Raw genomic sequence first — 16,110 nt, 5'->3', positions numbered from 1 at the left:
CAGGAAGCTCTCCACACACTCACCGGACCTTGGCTAGGACTGGGTCTGGGGGTTCCCAGAAGTTGGCAGAAATTCCTACTGGGCGGGAGGGGTGGGGAAGGTACGGCGGAGTGGTGGGGGGCAGCCCGAGGGGGTGGGAGAGGGTCCGGCCCATGCTGCGCCTGTGCTGGGACTGGTCCCGCCGGCGCAGGGTAGCAGGAAGCTCTCCACACACTCACCGGACCTGGGCTAGGACTGGGACCTTCTTTCACGTTCTTACTCTAGGGAGACTATATGATATTTATACATATGGGTCTGGTTTATTTCACTTATATCTTCAAGTGGCATCCGCTTATATATGAAGGCTTCGAGTTTATCATTCTTTATAGCTGAGTAATATTCCACTGTATAAAAATACCACATCTTTTTCATCCATTCCTCAGGTGATAGGCATTTTGATTGCTTCCAAGATCTGGCTATCAGAAACTGTGCTGCTATAAACATAGGTACACATATATCACTGTGATATGATGTTTCCAGTTCTGGGAAAATTCCTAGTAGGGGACAGTTGGCTTGGCAGAACCGGGGATTGAACTCAGGCCTTTGCGCTTGCCAGGGAAGCATTTATTGTACTGAGCTATCTCCCCAGCAGGGATAGCTGGATTGAATGGGATTTCCAGTCCTAGTTTTTTAAGGAGTCTCCATACTGATTTCCATAATGGTGGCACCAGTCTACATTCCCACCAACAGTGGAGAAAGGTTCCTTTTTCCCCACAGCCTTTCCAACATTTGTTGTTGGTTGATTTCTTTATGATAGCCATTCTTTCTGGTGTGAGATGGTATCTCAGTGTTGTTTTAATTTGCGTTTCACGGATGGCTAGGGATGGGGAGCATTTTTTCATGTATTTATTTGCTTCTATGATTTTGTCCTCTGAGAAGTATGTGTTCATCTCAGATGTCCATTTCTGGATTGGGTCTTTAAATTCATTGGACTGTCCTGCTACAATGCTGTATATGGTTAGATTTCTAAATTTCTGTGTAAAAATATGTAATTATTTATTTCTATTTTTAAAAAAATATTTTTTATTTTTTTCTTCACATTCTGTAGGGCTTTAAAGTTTAACATATCAGTACTTGATGGGAAATATCTGTTCCATGTTATGTCAAAGATGTTTGATATTCAGATAGATAGTGAGGTTAAGCCTATGTTACAGAGTAATAATATCATTAAGCTTCTCTTCTGGAGAGTTAACAACTTAAGTTTGAAAACCAAAAATTAGAGAAAAAGAAGGGCTACAAGGATATCCAACATTTTGGCCCTCGCCATTCAAGGTCAGTGAGGACTCAGGATAAAAGAGAACCTGTACCGTAACATCCTGTAACTCAGTTGTGTCCCAAATTTTCTGATCAAGGAGATTATGGGGCCACAGAGGAAAGTGATCAACGTGTATAATGAGCCTAAGGAAAGTCACCTAGAGAGAAACATTCTCTCCGGCTTTCACAGAGAGCAAGTTGGTCAAGCAATGGCTGTGACTCATCCACATGGCTGACACAAAGGTTCTACAAACTGCGGTAAAGGATTTCAGGGTAAATCCTGAGGGGATCTGACTGACCTTGTTAGATACAATAGTTACATTTTTTGTTATATAGGTCTTGCTTTATTTTGGTCCTAACCATCCAGCAGAAAAGTATAAAAATGAAGTATAAAAAGTAAAGCCATATTAATATGCTAAGCTGTAAAGGGCTCAAGTCAACAACTTCTGACATTGCCAGTCTTATATTATGGACTATTGGACTATATTGGATTATTTTGCTGAACTCACGCCCCTACAATATTTAAATGGCTATGGAATACCTATCTCTGACAAAACTGAACAAAAAAAGGGGATACAAAGGAAGGACCATTTTGTATCTTTATGTACAAAATAGGATAGATATACAGCTACTTTCTCTTAATTCAATGAGAAGAAAGATTTGTACGAATAGTGTTTGGACAGGATATCATGTCTGCATCTTGTACTATGAATAAATACTATGAAGACAACTAGATGCAGTGTATTAATTATTGTAACTGCCCTACTAACTTGTTTTGAAACAGTCTCATTGCCATTTGTTTCTCAATAAAACAAAATAAAAGGGCTAAGGTTGTAGCACAGCATGGTATAGATTCAATCCCTAGTACTACAAACAAACAAAAACACTGAAAAAACAACTACCTTTGCAGCAACTGGAGTTTTGCACACTATAAAATGGTATACTCAATTAGGAAACTGCCAGTATCTACTAGAGCTAAACATGTACATAGCTTTAGACTCACAGGTATAATACACCTCAATGAGATGTCCTTCTGTGTGTTCCAGGGTACTCACAATTATGTTCATGCAACCATATTCTTAACACCCCCCAATGTGAAAAGCATCCAAATCTTGTTCAACCATGGAGCAGCCAAATAAACTACAGTGTATTTGTAAGTGGGACACTATATAACAGTGAGTATGGCACATTATATAGCAATGACAACCTGAATAAAATGGATGAGCTTATAAATGAAATCCTAACTAAATGGTATGCACCAATGAATGCCATGCACATGAAGTTAAAAAAACAACAAACCAAGCTGAACGAATCCATGGTCACGAGAGTGTCTACAAGAGTGAACAGCAAACAAAAGGGGCATCTTTGGCAGACTTCTGGACTGCTGCTGTCTTGTTTTGGATAGTGGTTAAATGTCGTGTTCAGTTTGTGAAAATTCACTGAGCTGTTGACAGAGTGCTCTACTGTGTGTTGATGAGATTACACCTCAATAAAAAATTAAGAAATAAGATAAAACTTATGGCACAAAAACTTAAAACCGACAATTTTGTATAATGAGATTAAATCCCTTCTAAAAAGACTTAACACATTTAACACAATCTTAATATGTTTCCCCAACCTGAGATAAAACTGACATTCTTGAGCAGGACATGGTGCTGCATATTTGTAATCCCAGCACTTACAGGCTGAGGTAAGAGGGTTTTAAATTCAAGACCAAGCTGAGTTATTTGAGCATTTGAAGATCAGCCTGTACTTTAAAGTGATACTCTAACAAAAAAATCAAAACCAACCAAACAAAACCTTGAGGCTCTCTCCTCTCCACACTAGAGAATTGAATCCAGGGCTTTTGCACTGATGTAAGGCACAGCTCTTACTAGATTTTGGGTTTCCCTAAATTGCTCATTTCGCAGTCCTCCTGCCTCAGCTTCCCAGAGTGTGGAGTTATACATGATGTCATCATACCCAGTTCTCATGTTCTTTTTTTTTTTTTTTTTTTCGTGGAACCAGGGATTGAACTCAGGCCCTTGAGCTTGCCAGGGAAGCGCTTATTCTACTGAGTCATCTCCCTGGCCCCTCTCATGTTCTTTTATAGTGTCACAATACCATTGTCAATGAAAGAATGATGGGAAATGCTATTTTTGAGCAGAAGCATGTGAAAAGTTATTTACTATTTTTGTTTTTCTGAGACAGGATCTCGTTATGTAGTTTAGATTGGTCTTCAGCTTACTATGCAGCCCAGACTTTCCTTGAGCTCTTGGTGATCCTGTCTCAGTCTTCCTACTGCTGGGATTATAGGTGTATGCTACCATGCCAGGTTTAAAGGTGTTCATTATGGTTTCTTTGGCACAGTAGCAAAGAATTAAGTGAACCTAAACATTGGCTAAACACTTTCCCATTAAAAATTATTTAGAGCACTCCTAATCTGTCAGTCATAGGGCACAAAAAATGCTAGAGTCAATGACAAATTTTCAGTTGGTCAATTAAAATGTTCCTATTGAGGATTTGTTACACTTGATAATGTCAACCTATAGGTTAATCTCATTCTATTTCTCCATGAATTTATTCCTACAAATACAGAAACACAATACTATTATGACAGTTTCCTTGTGTCATCAAAGAACTCAGGAAAGTGTGATAAAGTAATTTTCCTATGACTTTGCCTAACAGTTTCATCCCAAGGGTCACTTTCTTAAACTCATGCAGTCATGCAAATGCACAGTCCAGTTTAGGATTAGCAGAAGTCATAGTGATGTAAGGCTGAGTACAGTGTCTGCTTTAAGGTTAGGAAAGAGAATGTGTTTGGAAACTGGTTTGACTATCCTTGTGTGAATAAGAGCTTTTCAATATTTTTGTGAAAACCCTGGAAGAAAAACAAAACAAAACAACTCAGTAGTAAAAACTCCTTAATTATTGTGATTTACTACCTATGTAAATGCCCAAAGAAGCAATTATATTATTAAGTTAAATTTTATCATCTTATTTGGTAGCCCTTTACAAAGGTTCAAAATGCAAAGTTAAAATCCATTTCAGATGAAAACAGACAATGCAGGGTAAATGAATGCTTATTTATGTACCAACGCTCAATAAGCCTAAGAAGACATCAGGAACTACAGTAGAGGCACGAGCTCCACTAGTGCTCCTGGCTGCAGGTATGGCAACACCGAGGTGAGTATGACGATCCCTGTCCTCAAGGAGCCTCAGTCTAGTAGGGTGGAGACATACTAGACTGTGAGCTCCTCGAGGGCAGGAAAAGTGCTTCGGTCATCTATGCCCCAGTGACCAGCACCAGGCTCAACAGCATTTGTGGAATCGAATTGAGTGCAGGAAGCAGCCATCTGTGACAGCCTGGGCTAAGTACAGGAACACAGAGCACTGGAGACTCTTGGGATAGCCTGGTTAGCTGCAAAGTTACAGAAGAGCCAGTGCAGGAAAGAGGCCAGAACAGATGGGGAGGATCTCCACAAGCTGGAGGAGGCATTCCAGGTTGAGGCAGGGAATGAGTATAGCCACGGCATGTGAAAAGGGTGGGAAGAAGTTTCCCAGCCATAACTGAAGTAGACCTAAATGCTATCTGCAAGACTCTGCGTGAACGAGAGTGGAGACAGGAACGTACTGGAAACTGTTTTGAGCAGGGAAGTTACCTTTCATAGTGATTTTTCTAGAAGAATGACTGAGTCAGTTACACCAGACAGATGGGAGGCAAGTCAGGGGGAGGAAGAACTGGGTTAGAAGACATGGTAACAGCTCTGCTTTTCTGATACCACAATGCCTACCTGGCAATTTAAAATGTATGTTTGGGATTTGTGAGAAAAGGCAGGACCAGAGCTAAAGATAACAGGAGAGGCAGAGCTCATGAATAAGCCAGACCATTGGGAAGGGTACTGAGGACATGCAGGAGGCTGAGAACAGAGACCTGGCTAACACCTGGACTGTATAAGGATGGAGGGATGGCAAGTAGGACATAGAGGATGGCTGGCAGGGAAGTTGATGAATTGAGGCTGATACCAAAACAGAGGGCATTTCAAAGGCTAACAAGTTCTGACACATCAAAGAGGAGCAGATTTCTGAAAAAACATGAAGTAAAACATGTTCAAAATCAGTTGGATTCTTTTTTTTTTGGCTGGCTCAGGCTGCTTTAAGGGTGGGTCTGGTGAGGCATGTGGTGCTGGGGATTGAACCACAGTCACTTGCCTGACTGATTTTGCTCAAGAAGTTGCTTTAGACAACTGAGCTAAACCGCCACCCCCCAAAATCAGTTGTAATAGTGATAGAACATGTGAATAACAGAACAATTAATCAAGACAATAGAAATTTTCAGATTGAAGAAAACTGCGGAGAGAGAAGAATGTTGCTGTCTAGAGACACCTGATAACCTACCATGCACAAAGGAGCACAGAATTGTCCTATGGGCCAGGGAACCAGCCTGTGGGTGAAAGCAAGGGGACCTTGCTTTCAATGTGTGGCTGGTCTTTTGGAGCACTGTTTTCGCTGTACACTTAAAAGTACTGTGACTTCTGTCCTTAGTCCTGGACAGGAAGCTCTCTGGAGCAAGACTAGGTTTGGTCATTGTAAACCCACTGAACCTATCTCAGAACACAAACATGCTCAGCAAGCACTGGATAACCAGATGAGTCATTTATACTTCTTCTAATATGTCCTACTTCTCCTCAGATGCTCCGTATTCCTCTGGCACTGGCTAAGAAGGGCAAGTCAAATGAGCTTCCAGGGTTTTCTGGACCCTAATATTCTGATTTTTTTTGAAAAAAGATTGAAATATAGCAAGCTAATAAAAAACTCATACAAAATTAGGAAGTCCTCCAAATGTGGAGAGGCAATATGGTACACAATGAACCACAAAGAATGTTTGTATAATAAAGCTCTTTGTGCCCACATATCATGTTAAAACAGCATATATATATATATATATATATATATACACACACACACATACATACATACATAAAGGTATTAGCTAACAATTTAGATGATGATTCAAATCAATTCAACAAACATTTACTGGATGCCTACATGGTGCCAGTCCTAGGCTCTAAGCTTGGCACTGGTCTACAGAAATGAGACATGGTGATGAGCTGAGGGGAGCTGCAGACTTGGACAAACAAACCAAGACACCTCCCTAGGGCAGGCAACAAGTAGACAGGGCAGACATTTCTATGAGGGACTTGGTATACATGTGGTCCCTATGTGACCCCAGGGGACAAGGTATGCTAGAGGCCTGGGGTCTGACAGTATTTAGTATAAAGTGAGAGCCACCAAACAGCAATGGATTTTATTTATTTTATTTTTATTTTTTTTCAGCAATGGATTTTAAAATACAACGACAAAAGTACCAAAGGAGGGGTATTTCTCTGGGGCACGTGGTTGATTACGGAAATTTTCTGAAAGGTAGTGTATGGAGGCTAGATCAGGGGGCAAAGCCACTTGGCATGTAGAAGGTAGCGAGTTGCACCAGGAAACTTCCACAGAAATTGCTAGCTCACAAAGTACCAAGAAGTGAAGGGGTTGGGTAAAAGGAGATTTAAGCAGGAACAAAATAATTATGGGTGTGTTGTGCCATGCTAAGTTAGAAGCTAGGACAGACAGAACTTCATTAAGATTTTAAGATATAATTCACTAAAGACTCTAGCTAGGTACAGACAAAAGTAAATCAAATTTTAAAATGCCTTTTAAGAAGAAAGGGTGCAGCCTTAGATGTACTGATAAGATGACCTTAAAATGCAAAGATTACAAAGGAGCAGTAGTAAGATCTGCTCCCCACCCCACCCCAGGTCCTTTTCACCCCTCTCCTACCTGAGCTGAGCTTTAAGTTCAGTAAACCTGGGCCGTCTGCTGGGATCATAGGCCCAGCATTTCGTCATAAGGCTGTAGAGGGTAGGAGGACAATTTGGAGGCATTGGTAATCTTTCCCCATTTTCAATTCGACCAATCACATCATTGTTCTTCACTCCTTGAAAAGGCTTCACACCATGCATCAGTATCTCCCACATACATACACCTGTGAAGTGGGAATGAAAACAGCAGTGAGCTCAGCAGGAAGTGGAATTCCTCGGTTCCAGGAATAGCTCCACAGCTGGCACCAGAGAATCAGCAGTGAAGTTTGGGTTAACTCATCTAACCAAAGCATCATTACATTGACTCCAATATGAAGTAAGAACAGCAATAATTTAACACGGTGTGAGTAATAAAATGTTGAAGAGAAAGCTTCAGGTTTACTCCTCTGAAAATCTTATATTAGAAAGTGGCCCGTTAGCTATAGTGATATTTCACTGCCTGACAAACCAGTTTAAGAAAAGCTGAATGACTTTTAGATCTACTCTCTCCCTCAACTTCAGTCCAGTCTAATTATAATTATTGGAACTCAATTGAGACCTAACAAAGAAAATACTTAAGTATTTTAAGTATTAAAATTTAAGATTTAAGTCTTAAATTTTTAGAAAGGTCAGTTATCTTGCCTAGGTGCATAATAACATTATTGCCTGGTTTTCTGCATTGTCTTCATGTAGCAAAGTTGTCAACTTCGCTGCGTTGCAGTGATCTTGCACACATGACACCACAGCTCAACCTCACGAAGTTTATTTGCACTCTATCTTTGATAAATCAACTAATTGCTTTCCTACTATCTTCTGAATAATCCTGAAGAAGTCACCTTTCAAGTCAACAAACACACACAACCACCCCTAACACTGACCATAATGACGTAATACAGTAAGAAAGGAATGCACCTTCTACTAGCAATCTGCGATAGGTGCTCTGTGCTGTGGCTATCCTAGATCTCTCACTGTCTCCCAAACAGGTTGCAGTGCGCGTGGGCTGGAGTTACACTATGTGTTACATGATACTTTCTTCATAAACTTGCCTTTTTGGAGGTACATTTGTGATGCAGTTTTTCTATGAAGCTGTTTCTGATTCTCCTCTGGTAACACTGTCATTTTAAGTTTACTTCTTTTTTTTTTTTTTTTTGGCGGAACCGGGGATTGAACTCAGATCCTTGCGTTTGCCGGTCAAGTGCTTATCCTGAGCCATCTCCCCGGCCCCTTAAGTTTACTTCTGTCATAAAATGCACACTATACAAATGACAACCGAGAGTCAGGCACAGTGGCACATGGCTATAATCCCAAGCAGGAAGGACATGAATTTGAAGCCAGGTGGGTTACACAGAGACCCGGAATCAAAAAACCAAAGATACTTTGAAGAGACAAACTGTGATTTTATAGAAGGAAATGAAAGAGGCAAGTCATGTCAAAGTACATTAAATTTTATTATTATTATTTATTATTATTTTTAATTTTAGGGAAGGGTCTACAGGGTACTCAGGGTCTCATTACTAGACTGGACTTGTAGTGATCCGCCAAGTATATTAAATCCTAAAAATGGCTTTAAATTTAGGAGTTTTCACATAAAAAATATCTGAAAAACAGGGTGCCTAGGTGCTGCTCTGCTCACAAGAAATCCTGATATTATTATCAAGGCTAGTTATGATTTCTTGAGAATTTAATAGATTTCTAGCACCTTTCTTAGAAATTTATACATATTATTCTTAATCCTCACAATAAACTTACACTTCTTTAAATATTATACTATATAATCAAATCTAGCATATAACGATTATAGAAAGCACCATTACATCACATAACGAAGCAAACCTAATCACAATATAATCTCAGTGCTTTAAGTTGTATATTTTATTCTTATCAGAAGAGCTCTTTTAAGCTCATCTGGACGTGAAAGTAACAATAGGAACAGACAAAGTCAACACAAATCCAGGCAAGGATAACCGTATCAGTGACTGAAATTAAAGCTGAATGCAAAATGCTACTGGTTTAAGATATGCACAGTACTAGAAATGGTAAAATGAGGAAAAATAAGCATTTTAGAATCTCTGAAATGGAAGACCTTGTTTTGTGGGTTACACAGCTCACAAATGCATATCTTACTGTGAACTAGTGTCAACTGCAACCAGAATCTCTTGCTGATCAGGAAACATGACTTCTTCCCTACTTGAACATTCTTTCCTTTTCTTAATTACCAATCTGTGCATTCTAAAGTTGCTAATTATTAATAACAAGTAAATAGAAAAAATCCACTTATTTGATAAATATGAAGTTACTTTTATTTATATAAAAATACATAAATTTAACAGGACATCTTCTCTGAGGCAGTTCTAACCTGGCAGAGATGGTTTGCAAACAAGACTATTTACAAGATAACACATGAACACTGTGACATGGAGAAGCTCAGGGAATGCAGAAAAAGAAAGTTGGTATCTGGTCAAGACAGCTGATACATAAGGCATCATGGAAGAATGGACATTTGAGGTTAGATGGCCTTTCAACTGGAAAAGAAAGTGAAAAGATAAGGTATTCCAGATAGGAGTAACACTGGAAAGGTGAACTCACAAAAAGAAGAGTAGTCATTTTACAATTTGGATAAAGCAGTTTAAGTACAAAGTATAGATGAGCTAGAGATCCCCTGTAAACTGGTTAGGAGGTACACCAATGATCTAGAGCAGGATGAAGAAGAAACACCTTGAGGCAACGGAAGGGACAGATCAGACATAAAAGATAAGCAGCTATGAAAAGACAAGGGCCAGCTCTCATGCTTAGAGACAGGCAGATACAGTCAGGAGAGGAAGTCTGAGTGCAGACCCTCTGGAGTGAAGGCACCATCAGAGCCAGGAGGACACGTTAGGTGTTAAGTCCTTCACACTACAGACACACTGAAACTCAGAGGACACAGGAGAGAAAAGGGAAACAGACAGGTATCACAGTGTGGGGGATAAAAGATAGCAGTAGGGAACAGTGGGTAAGAGTGAGGTTCCAACAACACTGGAGCACTGCACAAGTATGACCCAGCCATTGCCTAGAACTTGCTCTATTGGTTAGTAGTCTATGTTTCTGAGGTATCCCTGGGCAAGGAAGTGGTCACGTTAGGAGTGGCAAAGCAACCTATATATTCAGAAAGAAATCATACTATGCTTATTTTGTAGAATATATAAAATATATATTTTTAAAATACAAAACTTAAAAAATACTCACCAAACATCCATACGTCACTAGCTGAGGTAAAACGTCGAAAATTGATCGACTCTGGAGCCATCCATTTAATAGGCAATTTTCCTTTGGAAGCTGGAAGATTAATTTTAGAAAATAAGTTTTCCCTGTTATGTGAACCTAAGAGAGCTTTTCAGTATCAAAATAAAAAAAAACTTCAACTATTTGACCCTTTGGATGCTTTATTATTGCTCTGGTTTCTTACCTTTGTAGTAAGTACTATCTTCCATGTATCGGGATAACCCAAAGTCTCCTAACTTCACACAATCATTTGAGGACACCAAGACATTCCGAGCAGCAATGTCCCTGATAAGGAATAAATTTTAACACAATAAAATGAATGAAATCCCCCAAACTTATCTATGTTATATAAAGATACACCAGTAGGTTATTTTTAAAATCAGACAGCTTATATACAATGGTGAACATATTTATTAAGTTAAAAAATATATATTCTACTTCATATATGTGCTTTTGGGTAGATATTTAGTCATGATTATGTTAGTAATTATTTTCAATGATGGTTCTTTTTTGGTGGAACCAGGGATTGAACTCAGGCCCTTGTGCCTGCCAGGAAGATAGCTCAGTAGCTATTACAGACCTACAAGCTATAAAAAGAAATGAACAGAAGTTCTGCAGAATGTCAATAGATGTCACTAGTAACACTGTAGTATCCTAGAAAGTCCTGAGACATTTAAATGTATTTTGGGAACAATTTACACATTCATTGATCTAGTACCAAATAAAGTCTATTGATTAATTTGTGAAAGAGAGATGTGGTTAAAAATCTTTTAACCACGTTATTAACATGCCATGATACTTCATTCTGAAAGGATGTAACATGCATGACTTGTGAGTGACTGTACAGAAGAAAATGGCACAAATGTATCTATGGGGCACAGTAAATAATCTCCCACTCTCATCTATTGCTCCCCCTGCTCACGCAGCAGTTTAACAGCTTCATGACTGTCTTACCTGTGTACAAATCTTTTGCTCTCCAGATATGCAAGCGCTGTACTGAGCTGATAGGCATACAGGATCAAAGATGCCAGATCCAAGCTGTATTTCCTCACTTGTAAAAATGACCTCAGCTTTTGGAAAAATGGTCAAAAGAGAGAAACAATCAGAGACACACTTGAAAACAAACAAACAAAGCCAACCAACCAAACCAACAAAAAACAAAAACAAATTGACAGCAAAAGGCTACAATCAATAATGTGATCTTTTCCAAAGATATTCCATTCCCAGTCTGTGGATTGAACCCAGGGCCTTGCACAATGCTAGGCAAGCACTCTAACACTGAGCTACAGCCCTAGCCTTCCAAATTCATATCTAATAAGAGGATAGATTCAATTCTTCCTTAATTAAAAACTCTAACAAATGAAACATTTTTAACTTAGATATTACAGTCATCTTTATTGAAATGACATTGTAAAATTAGAATGCTTATGACTATAGACAAATTTCAAAAAAGAGAGTCTTCCTCAATTTTCTACTCCACTGTTTGAATGTAGAAGGTAAACTGGTCACAGACTGAACATTTGTCCCACTTGGCTTAGTAGTCCCTATTGTTGCCATTAATTTAGCTAAATACTACCATAGACAAAAAAGGCACCTGAATTTATTAACACCCTAATTCTACAAAATCAATAAGGTAAACACTTAGCAGATTTTAAGTCATAGGAATTACCAAATTCTCCAAAGGAAAAAAAAAAAATCAAAACAAAAAACCACCAACAAAACAAAACAAAAAAACCCTTGTGAATAAAAAATAAACTTAAATTTTTCTATTTCACTTAAAAACGTAGGGCAGAAGGAAGGGTGTGTTTGATGATAAAAACTGAATGCTGACCTGTCTCCCTGCCTGGTTGTCTGATTCAGCATGCTTGCTTTGGGTAGGGTGCATGAATCTGCATTTCTAGTAGTTTCCAGGTAATGGTGATGACTTATTAAAAGTTTCTATACTTTGAGAATTTCAACAAGGGCTACTGACATTGTCATTACTCAGACTTTTCAAAGAAACTATGACTAATAGCAGTTGGTCTGGAAGATACTGCAAAATAATAATTTGCTTATTGGATTGAGCCAGGGTCTTGCTATGTAGTTCAAGCTGGCCTTAAATTCATTGATCCTTCTGCCTTGGTATCCTGAGTGCTAGAATTATAGGCATGTACTATGAAGCCTGACTGTAAGTTGTATTCTATAAAAGCCTCAAGAAACTGTTGTGATTTATCTAATTTCAACATTAATGTACCCAAAATTAAGATTGTTTCATATTTAATTCATTGAGCTAGTTCTTTATGCAACAATCAAAATGAACTACTTGGTAAGCTGTCGCTACCAGTTCCTAAAAAAATATCTGGATGAAAAAGATAACGTTGCCAGTATTAGGTGAAGGGAACTTAAGGATAAGAGTTTTTTATTTTTAGAGACAAGGTCGTAGAGTATTTCTCTAGATGTACAAGGCCTTGTTTTAATCTCCTATAACATATACACACAAAAAATTTCTGTAACAACAACCACACAATGATGACAACTTCTAGGCTCAAGTAATCCACCCAATTCTGCTTCCCTAGAAGGCAAGTTCCACCACACCTGGCTCAATGAGAAAGGTATGTACAATCATATTCTCAGAATCAAGACCATACATAATCCTCAATAAAAACCCTTCTAAAAATACAAGAAATCCATACTTCCTTTTCTGAAGTGCAGGATATCAAACTCCAAATGCAGATGAAATGAATACAACTTTTGAAACTACTGCTTAGTCACCAACCCAGACAGGCCTGGAGATCACAGTACCTCTCCCAACGTGCATAGCTCCATTATTATCCAGACAGGATTCTCTGTTATCACGCCAATCAGCTTCACAATATGAGGATGGTCAAACTGCCGCATTGTTACTAGGGAAAAAAGTTGTCCCCAGTTACTCTTTTTATAACGGTGAGTTTTTCTAAGGATTGGTTTAATTAAAACACAAAACAAAGTTGATGGTTTGGAGACTCTGAGCCCAATACCTTGGGTTAGTTTTGCTTAACTCTAAGGGGGAAAACACTGACACAGAAAGGCCCTTTCTGCTATTGAGGTACAGAATAACCACAACAGCCAACTCATGCCAAGGGAAATAACGGGTGAAAGAAAATCCATTCTTAATCTCCAGCAGAGACTACAGTAAGAAACAGAGCACAGTCTCCTCCCACAGGGCCCTCCAGCAGACAACAGTGGATAACCTGGGGGGTCCAGGGATGGGCCATGACCTCTGTCCCACAGGTCCTTAGATCTCTTGTTGTGACTGCCCACTGGCTGGGCCCAGGCTATCAGGCACAGGTGAACTGCTCTCCCAACCCACTTCAAAGACCTGATAGCAGTGGCAGCTTTGGAGCTGGGAACCCTTAGGCTGTAGGGTTTCCTGTCCTAATCCTGCTGGCCTAAATAAAGCCCCCACCAGCTGTCAAAGACAGTGTCTTGCAGTGGCTGCAGTGTGGCATGGTGAGAATGGTGGCCTCCTAACTATCACAGAGGGCCATTACAAGGGCCTTAGAAGGTGGGTCTGAAAACTTGGCCATATTAAGTCATAGAACTGTGTAGATTTGGGACCTTGGGTGATTATTATGTCCCAGTTGGACTCTAATTCCTTGCAACAAGGATGAATTAAGACTTTATTCATCTTGGAAGGTTAGGAAGCTCAGGCTGAGGATAGGTGGAATGGCTAGTGGGCCATGGACAGTTGCCAAAGAGAAAATGTAAAGTAACATTTCATTTTTGGCTAATTAGAAATGCTCTCCACCCTTTAGGAAGATTTACTAGCCATTTTTAGAAAGGCTGTAGGATAAAACTGCTCAACACCTCCCTCCCAATGTTTTAAAAGAAAATTTAATGCATGTGGACAACAAGATGAAAAGAAGCTGCCAAAATAGGATAAAGTAGAGCCAGAAAAGTCACGTCTTGGAAATCACCTTGTTTTAAAAAAATGACAGAAAAGGACATCTTCTGGAAATGACTTTAAATGGAGTCTATTACACCATGTGGAAGGATGACACTAGGTGTGATACTTGTCCACGTTTGTTCTGTGGGTTAGTACTAAACGCCCCCCCCCCAAAAAAAAAAAAAAAAAAAAAACCAAAGGAAAGGGATACTGAAGCAAGTGTGGGAACAGAGCTGTTCCTTGGGAGTCAGTTTAAAGACTAAAGTAGCAAAATTTGCCAATTAAAAGCTGGCAGATTTGCTGCTCTTGATAGGGGGTATCAGCAGCCCATGTCTGTGGTTGCTTAGGTATGGTTATGTTGAGTTCAGAGCACTAGGCATATGCTCTTTTCCAACATAGCCAGAGGTCCAGGTTCAGCAACTTGACCCTAATACAACCTAGTTGCCAACAGGTTAGAGAACATGGTAGAGAAGACAGTGAGAAACGAAGGTCCAATATCAGACTGATTACATATAGAAGATGTTGTTCATACTGTAACCAGTTTTGTGTATACACTTTAAGGATCCTTACTATGTACCTATATACATTTGACAATGTTAAAAGTACTTTGTTGAAATATCTGTCTTTCTAGATATTCTTAAGTGTCTGATACATGTTTAAAAGTGGAAGTACTAAATTAATGCACTATCTAACTTTTTGTTAAATGCACATTCTGTTGGGCAAATAGGCATACTCCCTCTTGCACAGTACTCAGTGTGCTTATGCACTGGTTCTTGGAAGAGAAGGAAATGCAGAATGCTGTGCTAGTGAACTTACACTGAGGCAAGTTGCCTTTGTCCCTTATGTCAGTGTATTTTTTTTTTTTTTTATTTTGCTGTGTATTTAGGAGACGTAAAGAACAAATGAGTCCTTTATAACATCTACTCTTCATAGATGTTAAAAGACTGCCAGTTTTGACAAAAGTAGAGTTGGTGAAATAAATTTTGTACATTTTGTGTTAAATTCCTAGGAAAGATTGTCACCTGAAAATTTGAGCATTTTAGTCCATCAGTTTAGTGGAGAAAGGAAGGATTCTTGACTAGAACTCTTATTTTAAAGATGCTTTCAACTTGTTACATGTGTGCAGTTTAATTAAGACTGCTGTGTATACAGAACAAATAAACTGAGTCTTCAAACATCTAGTCTTAACTACACGTTTTGAAGTGCCCACTGCATGCTAAATGTAAAGGCAGTAAAATCCAACTTTGATAATATCTTTTTGCTAAAATTCACACAAAATTAAAAAAAATAAAATTCATACAAAATAATTGTCTTTTTGGAAGGGAATTGTTAAACCATTTCTTGAGCAACATGGAAATGTCTGTACTTGTTTTTGGATCAGGAGGGCGTGAAGGGACATTTTCAGTATGTTACTATGTTTGTATTTGGAGATTTTCAGACTTTGTTTTTCTGTATGTTTTGAGTTGTGTCTTATTGTACATACTGTGTATACAACAGAAAATAGGTACAAATTTTGCAACTGTAATTATAACTCGGCCAAAATGTCTATCTGGAGGTCTCTTGCTATTTTTATATTCAGTGAAAGTTTTGCTTGCAAGAAAAGCAGGATTGGGTGGCCAGATAGCTCAGCAGATTAAAGCAGCTGCTTAGGCAGATGCAGGGGTCAGGGGTTCAATCCCTAGCCTACTGTGCCAGGCCCCGTCCTTGGGCATGCGGAGATGACGAATGAGACCGGGCATGGTGGTACGTGCCTGTAATTTCAGGGATTGGGAGGCTGAAAAATAGGAGGATCACTATGAGTCTGATCTGTGTAGTGAGACCCTG

At 39.1% G+C, this 16,110-nt stretch overlaps 1 protein-coding gene across 5 annotated transcripts in view; it reads right to left on the bottom strand.

The window, feature by feature from the left end:
• Ptk2 (protein tyrosine kinase 2) overlaps positions 1-16,110 on the bottom strand; it is a 365,697-nt gene that overhangs the window by 72,170 nt on the left and 277,417 nt on the right. For all 5 annotated transcript variants that reach the window (XM_023723973.1, XM_023723974.1, XM_023723975.1 and 2 more), the window contains 5 exons: positions 13,164-13,264; positions 11,337-11,452; positions 10,567-10,667; positions 10,347-10,436; positions 7,102-7,306 (listed from right to left, as the gene is read on the bottom strand). In XM_023723973.1, the coding sequence (XP_023579741.1) occupies positions 7,102-7,306; positions 10,347-10,436; positions 10,567-10,667; positions 11,337-11,452; positions 13,164-13,264 (613 nt within the window). The remainder of the gene's footprint in view (positions 1-7,101; positions 7,307-10,346; positions 10,437-10,566; positions 10,668-11,336; positions 11,453-13,163; positions 13,265-16,110) is intronic.

This window comes from Octodon degus, unplaced genomic scaffold, assembly GCF_000260255.1.
Source record: "Octodon degus isolate 3935 unplaced genomic scaffold, OctDeg1.0 scaffold00104, whole genome shotgun sequence".
Classification (NCBI taxonomy): Eukaryota; Metazoa; Chordata; class Mammalia; order Rodentia; family Octodontidae; genus Octodon; species Octodon degus.
The sequence above is the reverse complement of the archived record's forward strand: the minus strand, read 5'-3'. Positions and strand labels throughout refer to the sequence as shown.